The 10,420-nt window shown below is 46.9% G+C and overlaps 1 protein-coding gene across 1 annotated transcript; it reads right to left on the reverse strand.

The window, feature by feature from the left end:
- Positions 1 to 2,029: 2,029 nt before the first annotated feature.
- Positions 2,030 to 5,647, reverse strand: LOC100526749 (uncharacterized). The gene is made up of 3 exons (NM_001199029.1): positions 4,976 to 5,647; positions 4,391 to 4,842; positions 2,030 to 2,658 (listed from the first exon to the last, which is right to left on the reverse strand). The coding sequence occupies exons 1-3, from the start codon at positions 5,643 to 5,645 to the stop codon at positions 2,032 to 2,034; spliced, it is 1,749 nt and encodes a 582-aa protein (NP_001185958.1). The 5' UTR covers positions 5,646 to 5,647; the 3' UTR covers positions 2,030 to 2,031.
- Positions 5,648 to 10,420: the final 4,773 nt, after the last annotated feature.

The following is a 10,420-nucleotide window of genomic DNA, read 5'->3' on the forward strand; positions in this document are numbered from 1 at the left end:
CTCTGCGTCACCTCCAGCGCCGAGATGACGCCACAGTCCATGATATAGTAGTCGTCGAACGTGCGCGACATGGCGAGTACTGGGACTCTTGGCTGGGCTGCCAGACGAAGTGCACCTCGGGTTCATCAGCAAGTTAGTACACCTGGTCGTTGCACCACCGGATGCGCTACTCCTCTACATACATCATGTTCGAGGATACTCACACAACGTCAGCAACGATCGTCGTCTCAGCGCACAAGAATTTATGGCCGGTCAGTAGCGACTTACATGGCAGGTTGGGTTTCAGATGGACGATGAGCTGGACGGCGTGATGGCGCCGCCGTTGGATGTGGTGCCCAGAACAACCCGAGAGTCGTCGACGTTGGCAACGATCATGAGGCCCCTGCTTGACGATGGACAATGCGGTGCAGCCGCTCTGGACCGCGTCCAAGCAGCGGCTACGTCGGAGCTTGTCATACACAGCGGCTCATGCTGGCACGTAGGACTGCTTCCAGAGGTCGAACTGGCAGTCGTCAAGCTTCTTCTCGTCATCGACGAGCGACGCCAACGCGAGCGCATCCCGCTAGTGCTGTTTGTTCAGGGTTTCCAAGCAACAAACATGGATTCATCCTTGGCGTTGGTTTATGAAAATGACTCACAAGTCAGATCCATGGAAAAAAAGATTACAGAGAATAAATGTCACGCATGCAAAAAAAGGAATTTAAGTTGAAAACATTATTCAAACACAAAATGCATGCAAGGCTCTTCTTTAAATAATCCTCTCTCCATCCAAAAATATAATTCAAGAATCTCGGTGATACTTATCTACTACTACTGTGCAAGGGTAGCAAGTGAGCTTGGGAGAGATGTAGCAGATATACGTGGGAATGATAATGGGAATGGGCTTTGCGAGGAGAGGTGAATGAGAAAGACAGAATAGGGAATATGAATGACAGAACATGGGAATGGGGTGTGCGAGGAGGAGGGAATGAGAAAGACATAACATAGAAATGGGGTGTGCGGGAGGAGGGAATGAGAAAGGCAGAACATGGAATGGTGTCAGTAGGCTAGCTTGCAGCCTTAATAAGTAGTAGAGATTGGATATACATTAAGTGTCTAAGTCTGAATACAAACTCTAATAATATGTCTTGGAAAAGCAAAATTTCTTATGATTTGAATTGCATGAGTTACACGCCATTGGAGATCAATTCGAAGACTGCATACAAGAAAATACTAATTACGATTAACTAGCTAATCAAAGAGTGTATGGTATATATGGAGTTATGGACGGACTAGATGTTTAATAAAAAAAGCACAGGTAGCACCATAAACTACAGTCATGATATGACACTGGGTACAAAGGTACGAAAACATAAAAGTGTAACAGATAGAATTAATGGAGACGTAGGTTGACTGTGCGTTGAACCTGAAAGTTTAGAGAGGTTCAAACCGCTATGTACGTAAACACAAAGGTGAAGATTACAAATCGTCAGGCATCAGCTGAGTACGTGCAGTAGTACATGTACAATGTTCTTCAATCGTACGGTACACTCTTATCAGTATCACGCGCGCTTGCATATATAGTTATCGTAGTGTTGCATTATTGCTCGATCACGTGCATGCATGTCTATTACTAGTAAAATTCCTCCCTCGTTTTGATGATGTTTCTTTTGACATAGACGATGGTTTTTTTTTACTTTTTAGATATTATTGTATTTGATCATTTATTTAAATTTATATTTTTATGTAAATGATAAAATTCTGTAACAATAAAATAACTCGTTTAAAGTAAACAATATCACTATATTTTTAATAACGGTCAAATAAAGTTAATAAAAAGCATCATATATTTGGGACCCTCTGGAAGAGAGTCAGAGACAGATCGTAGTACGTAGTAACTGTGTCACTTGACTACTGATCAGTAAAACGCTAAAGCAAAACAGTCATGCCTTGAAGCTTGCTTTGCCTTTGCTTGCTTGCACTATTATTTCATGCAGCTAGCCCATGCCAGCAACAGCAACACACGACGATCGAGAGACCGGAACCGGCGGATCATGAGGCAAGTAGCGGGGACGAGAAAATCCTCTGGCCGCGCGACAAGATCGCCATGGGGTCGTATTTCCTCTTGCGGCGGAGGAAGGTGTCCCACCTGCCGCTGCCGGCGGGGCCGAAGTGGCGCGCCGCCCAGTCCGCCTGCGTGGCGTAGGAGGGCAGGTACTGCGTGCAGGGGATGCCGGCGGCCTCGCAGAAGCGCGCCACCTCGGCGTTCTGCTCCTCCATGCGGCGCAGGTCGCCGTCCGCCACGGCCGACCGCAGGATCCCCACCGTGTAGAACACCTCGTCGCCGTCGCCGTCGCCATCGTCGTAGGGGAGCACCGCCGACGTCGCGCCGTCCCACTTGCCCCGGTTCATGGGGTAGACCAGCACGGGCCCGCCGCCGCCGCCGCCAGCCGTGCGCGTGGGGAGCAGCACGCCGTGGAAGACGCCCGCGGCGAAGTCGAGGATGCGGGAGCGCGGGAGGAAGAGGTTGAGCCACGGGTGCGGCACGTCCCAGAGGCCCTCGCCGCGGAGCCTGCGCTCGCCGGCGCTCACGCGGTCCAGGAACTGCTCGTACGACACGTCCTGCACGTACGCGAACCCCCGCGCGTACCGCAGCTCACGCAGCATCACGTCCACGCGCTGCATGTACGCATTTTGTGTTAATCCATGCATGCAGGAACTAACTACGTATACTCTACAAGTAGTGTCACGTTGTGTGCAAAAGGTATATGATTTGGTCACTAGTGTTTCTTTGCATGTGTGTGATGTGTCCATATATGTAGGGATATGCGCGCGCGACTACACGACTACACGTCAACTTGCACCTTGCTTGCACGGTCACTTTCATCGAGAAACGTGACTGTCCCAACTGACACATATATAACCGATCGTCGTTCGTTGGGGATGTCCAAAAACCATTTCATTTTGGGGACTAAAAAAATACCACTACAACATAATTTGATGTGAGATCGAGCTTGACTTCTTGTGACCTTGAATATAGAATGTACGAAAGTCTGCTCAAGTAAAAAAAGTTGCTAGGATGCGGTCGTCTAAAACACATATGTACGAAAGTCTCTATATATAGCTCAAGATTTGTCTGGAAATATATGGTGTTGCCTCTCCGATAAAAAAAACAGAAAAGAAAGAGACACTAGCACTGTTGCTGTCCTTGGTGCGAACAGCGAACAGATCCGAGTCGTTTGCAGAGCTGATGCGGTCGTCCTTCTAGCTATAGCGCTTGTGAATGCGAGCTGTGCAGTATCTGGTTGGTCACAGTGAAGTGTACTCACATGTCGAGCTACAGTAGCTTTGCTTGGATGGTGCAGTGCTTAGATCTCTTGCATTATCTATTATAAGAGTATCCTCTAATAACTAGTAGGGTAGGGGATGACAATGGGTTATAAATTTTTACAGAAGATCAGATCTGATTAATATCGAACTCTATTTTTATTTATTTTCGAACTAAAATTAATTTAGCGCCCTAAGAAATTGTGAAGAAATATTTGGATAGGTGAATGACTCGTTTCTATGTGGCCATTGGCCAAGTACCAATACTTGCCACATTTGTAACTATATTCCTACTTTTTTAGCGCTAGCCTTATCATATGACTACTTGAATCAGTTCTATATCGAGCTGGCTTTTGTTAGCTGCTCCATGCATGCATAGTGGTCATGACTTGTTCCTGTCATCCAACTGGAATAGTATTACCAAAAACATTAGCCAACTGCATGCAGATATACCATAGTTGATGAATTAAGGTACTAGCAATGTAAATTACATAGGATTTGTATCAACTTGTCGTCGAGAGTATTTCTTATTTCTTTGTTTTGAGTTCACGAAATATGATAGTAGTATTTTATGCACCTTAATATAGTAAACTAGCTAGGTTTTTTTTTCTTATATATAATAGATGCAATATATAAGGTTTTAATTCGCTAGCCATCTACGACTTAATTATTATCCAGCAAAAGTTTACGGAGCTGTTTGGATGGCGTAGTTCCATAAAAAAATATGGTATCAACAAAACTGTTGTACAGGCTACAACTGTCGCTTCAAAATCACGAGGTTTTGACTCTTCAAATGGATGCGTGCAGGTCTTATAAAATTGAAAACTATAGGTAAGCAGGGGGGGGGGGGGATGCCCAAAAAGCTTTGGAATGATATGCACGACGAGGGCCCGACAACGGCAGGCCATGCAAGTACGATGTTGACGCTGCACGACTGCCGATGCTGCCCCACCAGACATGCATGCATCACAAGCCAAAGGCTGAAGACGACAATCCAGATCAACCATCCACAGATCACGTGGCTTCGGTGGCACTGGCGTATGCACGTAGAAACCGGCGGTGGGTCGTACGTCGATCGTGTTACCTTGTCAACGTCTGCGGCGGTCGTGTCGCTGGCGCCGCCGTAGTACACCGCGCCCTCGAGGAAGTAGAGGACGCCGCCGGCCTCCTCGGCTAGCGCCGCGATGCGCGCGGCGTCGGTAGCCGAGTAGAAGGACGAGGAGGACGGCGGCGGCTGCGAGCGCCAGCTGCCGATGAGGCCCTGCTGGAGGTCGGTGACGACGGAGCCCTCGACGTAGTCCATGAGCCCGGCCAGCGCGCCGCCGCGGCGCTCGTCGTCGGCGATGAGCCGCTCCTGGTCGGCCGTGAGGTCGGCGGCGCCGGTGTAGAGGAGCCGCAGCCAGCGCGCCCTCGCCGGCGCCGGCGCCAGCGGGATCCGCGCGCGCGTTATGATGCCGAACTGCCCCAGCCCTCCCAGCACGGCGTCGAAGAGGTCGGCGTCCTTCTCCTTGGAGCACGTCACCATGTCACCTGTTCCTGTGAGGGTTCACGCGAGTTCCAAAACTAGCTATATATATCACCCGGTTTCCACGTCCATGTCCATTCCATAGGACGTATACTCCACATGTTATTGATCGATCTTATCATAAGCACAGCCACGTACACGTACCCGTGACGACGTCGAGCTCTAGGACGTTGGATATCTGCGGGCCGTGGCGGAAGGCCTGGCCGCTGATGCCTGCGTTGGAGAGCGTGCCGCCGACGGTGAGGCGGAGGTAGTCCGTCCAGGAGCGAGGCGTGAGGCCGTGCGCCAGGGCGGCGTGCAGCACGTCCACCCACAGCTGCTCGCCGCCGGCGTCGATGTAGCGCCCGTCCACCGACACGGCGAGCCTTGCGGAGGCGGAGGTGGAGGAGGCGTTGGTGGTGGCGGTCTCGTCGCGCCCTGCAGCTACTGCTAGCGACGCCATGTCGACGACGACGCCGCCGGGGGCCGTGGCCTGGCCCCGGGTCGAGTGCCCGCGGCCCCTCGCGGAGACCGGGAACGGCGAGGCGCTCGCGCTGGACGCCCGCAGCAGCGCGGCGATGTCGGCGGCGCACGACGGGTAGAACACGGCCGCCGGCCGGGCCGCGTCGTCCGCGGTCGCGTTGGTGCCGAAGTCGGTGGACGCGCGCGCCGTGGCCTCGGCGTCCGTGCGGACGCGCGCCGCCGTGGTGTCCGCGAGGCCGCGGATGATGTCGTGGATGATGGCGGAGGACGCGGCGAGCGTGGAAGGGGTCGCGGAGACGCAGCTGAGGAGGAAGCAGAGTGCTGCGACCGTGGAGGTCGTAGCTCTAGCCATCGTCATGATCAGTTGCTTGATGGAGGTTTTTGACGATGTACGCACGCACGCACGCAGCAGTGGAGAGCCGTGGTGGCCTATATATAGATTAAACTGCTGTTATTATTACCATTATTATTGTTACGAACGATTGAGAGTAAGATATATACTCCCTTCGTTTCGTTTTAGTTGTCGCTGGATAGTGTAAAATTAAACTATCCAGCAACAACTAAAAAAACAGAGGGAGAGAGTATAAGCTAAGATAGCCGTCGTCACTCGTCGGACACGTACAGAACCATGCAATAAGATATATAAGCTAAGATATATATACGACGTACATACACCGTAATACCGTATGTATATATGTGTAGCGTAGGCATGGTTTACAAAACCGGTAAAAACTGACGGTAAACCAGTCGGGATACGGTTTCGATAAATCACCGTTTTTTAAAAAATTCGTTCTAAATTCAAAAGATTTAAAAAAATCATAAAAACCAAAAACCACTGGTAATAGTGGCGTAGCTAGGATTTATTCATGAGGTATGCCATAAGAAATTTTTCATAAATAATTTAGTATGCAAGTTAATATGAAATAGTCCAAACATCAAGTACAAAATATATTAAATAAACATGCATACCTGTTTCAAAGTAAATTTCAATATTACTTGTTGCATGTTTCTTTTTTGTTTTGGTGTTGTTCCTTGCTCCAAGCCTGCAAGTCCACGTAAATTGCTGTTGCGCGCGTTGGATTGGTGGTCCAGTGGGCCGACCCATAGGGTATGCCGTGGCCCACCCGGACCACCCTGTAGCTACGCCACTGACTGGTAAACCGTTTTCTGGGACCGGTAAACTGGTATTTGAGACCGGTAAACCGCCAATTTTTACCGGAAAACCGGATTTAATACCAAAACTGAGTATTTAGTGGTCAATTTAGTCATATTAGTCTTGTTTACTATTGTATGCTATATGTGAATATGCTATATGTTATATGTGAAGATAAACCCGTAGCTCAAGTTAACTTTAGGCATTTAGTGGTTAATTTCTTTTTTATTTCCTGTCCAAGATGGAATCCGTAGATCAAGTAGCTTCATTTCTTCCAATAACTATCTGTCTAGACAAGACTCAATCTAGAACCCTTAGCTCCAGTTCTTCTATATGTGTTTTTAAGATTTGCTGATCAGGAGAAAAGTCTAACACTTGTGCAAAAGTCTAACACTTGGTGAGGTGCACCGTGCACATGCAATACACAAACACCAAACACACCTAAAGATGGCAATGGGTAAATACCCACCGGGTATTAGTACCCCATACCCATACCCACGATAAAAAATAACCACATTGGATCACCCATATACACTGGTGGTTATGGATTTACTCCTATACCCATACCCCATGTGGGTATGGGTCACCCATCGGGTCACCCATATCCACAAAAATAAAACATCTATCAAAATATTATATTATACAAATGTCAAGTATATCCATCTAAATAACATTACAAAAATTCTAGCATCATTTAACCATCCATTCAACACACCCAAAGATAATTGGATAAAGTAGTAACACTAGAACAGTACTACATACCACATTACATGTTCCATTACATGGTCATTAAATTGTTGTTAAGTCTTCTATGACATTATGGCCTAAAAGTTTGTTAAATAGTAAAAAAGATGGATGACTGAAGTCCAAGTTCATGTTTGGGCTAAGTTTATATTGGGTATTTTATACCCACGGGTTAACGGGTATGGGTGAAAGTAGAACGTTCTAATACCCGTTTACCCATTGGGTGAAGATTTTTGCCTAATAACAGACCCACGAGTAGAATATTTAGCCCACATACATACCCTAATGGAGTAAATACTCGTCGGGTATTGGGTCACGTGTACCCATTGCCATCTCTAAACACACATACCAATGTGTTTTTTTGCTTTGTGGGTAAATATTTATTTGTCGTTCTTGTTTTCCCGCTAATGTATCTCATATATTTTGTATAAACCTATCACTATCACTATAACTGTTGGGGACTTGTTCTCAAATACTATGAATTAAGAACAAGACAACACAAAATATTAAATGTTAATGCCCTTCATCCTTCGAAGCATTATTTCCCTAAGGATATAACGATCTTCGGACGAAGGTCGTGAAGGACATACCTTCATCATCACAGCTTATATTAACGGAAGACAGAGCATATGAAACATGAGAAATAATATGAATAATCATATGACATTGTCAATTTATCTTTATTATATAATCATGAATAAATAAGAACAAAATTGAATTACATTTATACCTTTGGCTTGATGAAAGGCAAAGGTACAAGAGTGATGCACGAGCGAGTACAAGTCAGCGTGAACAGTACAGGGAATTGTTCATCTATTTATAGGCACAGGACGCACCCTGCGAAAAATTACATTCATGCCCTTTACATTCACTGTTAACTAATAGTCAACTCTATGAGGGCTAAATAGCATTTTCCCCTTTAAGTCGGTTCCTTTCTCTGTCATTTAGCCGAAGCTCTCCTTTGCATAGCTTCGGAGCAACTCCAGCCTTCGTCGCGATCATGCTTTTAGCTCAAGTCCGAAGGTACCTGTTTATAAACCATACTTGGAAGACATTATTAAATTACATTTTTGAGGACCTTCGGAAGACGAAGGCCCCAACAGTAGCCCTTCGCAGTATTAATTTGTTTAAGGTAACAAATTCAGAATGCGACATGGACGAAGGCCCTAAGCCGAAGATCCGAAAAAACACATTCCCTTTGCTAGAATAGCAACAGTCAGTGACAGGCGGGGCCCCTTGGTTTGGAGCACGTCGAGCGTATAAATAAGAGCTCGCACCGACCTCATTTGGTACACTGCCTATGCCATTTGCTTTATTTTCTCAATTTCTCAGCTGTTGCTCACCAACACTTGCTAGTTTTTCAAAGCTTTTTGAGCTTCGACTTGAAAGACACATTTTCGTCATCTCTGAAGGAAGGAATGTCTCAGGACAAGAAGATTGCCGCTGAGATGAAGCTTGCTGAAGAGGAGAAGCTTTTTGAGGAGAAGAAGGCTATGAATCCATACATTGCTGGATTTGTCGAGTCAATGGCAAAAACAAATAGAGAAAAGATTACAAAGGAGATATTGGAAGGCCTGTCGGAGGATACTGGTGACAGTGACAGTTATGATGTAGAAAGTGGTGGCGAAGATTCTGAGGATTGACCTTGGAGACCAAGCCATACCATCTTCGAAAAATCTTCCATTAAGCAAAGTCACCTCGAAAACATGAGAGGAAGATACTTTCGAGATATGTCTATTGTGAGGGCTGGCGGAGACAACAACGTCTCAGCCCCTGAGGAAAACGAAGTTGTGATTTTTCGAAGATTCTTCAAAGCTGGGCTTCGGTTTCCGCTGAGTAAGTTTGTAGTTGAAGTATTGAAAATCTACCAAGTTTTTCTCCACCAGCTGACCCCCGAAGCTATATTGAGGATGAGAATCTTCGTTTGGGCAACAAGAAGCCAAGGGATAGAACCAAGTGCGAAGTGCTTCTGCAGCATGCACGAACTTCTGTATGAGACAAAGGCCACGGGGAAAGAACAGTATCATAACAACTTCGGTTGTTATGGATTTGTCGCTCGCCCCAACGCAAGCTACCCGGTACCGACATACCAGAAAAGGTGGCCCGGGGCCTGGATGGAGGAATGGTTTTATGTGAAAAATGACTTGAATGAAAGAGAAGATATCAAGGAAGTTATTATGCGACCCATCTGGTCCCGCTTCAGCCTCCGAAGGCCAAAGGTTGAAATTGACGAAGGCGTCGAAGCATGTTAAAAGGCATTTGGTACTGTCTGCTTCTTTATTGGTATGGGAGATTTGGTACAAGAGCACATAGCATACAGAGTATGGCCGCTTATAGAGAGCTGGGAAATGCCGAAGGAAACCATCATCAAATCTAGTGAAGGTGATCTGGTCCGGCTAAAGTACACATTCAGATACGGGGATAAATTCGATGAACCAAACGATGACTGGCTAAAATGCATTGAAGTTACTAGTGATGAGCTGCTTGGGTCGTATTCCAAGGCGGAAGATAATGCATTATCCACAACCTTCGGAGGCCGGGGAAAGAAGAGATTGAACAGAGTTTTTGACGCTATTGGCTTTGTTTACCCGGACTACCGTTATCCACTGCGAGGCCAGGGAAAGAAGAGGAAACCTGCTGCTTCGGCCACTCTAGACGAGCCTGCACCGAACAAAAAATTGAAGGTCCTTACCCATCGGCCGCGCTATATTGAGTCGGCCGTGGTGCCTGAGTTTGGCAGGGAGGCTTCTTCAGCTGCTGAACCAGAAAAAGCTGCTGCCCCTACACAAAGGACTGAAGAACCAACTGCAATTTCGAAGCTACCCTCAGCTGAGCTAGCTGAGGCGAAGACTGATAAGGGTAAAGCTAAAGATACAAATATTGGAGAATCAAAAGTGTTAAAAACTTTGAGCCCTTCATCAGAAGTAACAGTGCTGAGGGCACAAAAAAGTTCTGCCACAACTCCCAAGAGGAGAAGGATGGCAAATGTACTAGATGTGTTAGAATCAGTAAAGAATTTGAGCTCTACTCCTTCGAGGAAAGTTGTCGAGGCTTCAAAAGTGCCAACCAAAGCTGAAACAAAGCCGGCCGAAATTGAAGTTGCAGTAATCCAAGCTGATACCGAAGCTGGGCCTTCAGAGCCCGCTGAGAAAAGGCCTTCAGAAATTGAAGAAAGGGCAACAGAAGAGAGGGCCACAGAGCGAGCTTCGCCTAAAAAGGTTACCACTCCT

The sequence above is a fragment of the Zea mays genome, chromosome 8 (assembly GCF_902167145.1).
Source record: "Zea mays cultivar B73 chromosome 8, Zm-B73-REFERENCE-NAM-5.0, whole genome shotgun sequence".
NCBI classification, from domain to species: domain Eukaryota; kingdom Viridiplantae; phylum Streptophyta; class Magnoliopsida; order Poales; family Poaceae; genus Zea; species Zea mays.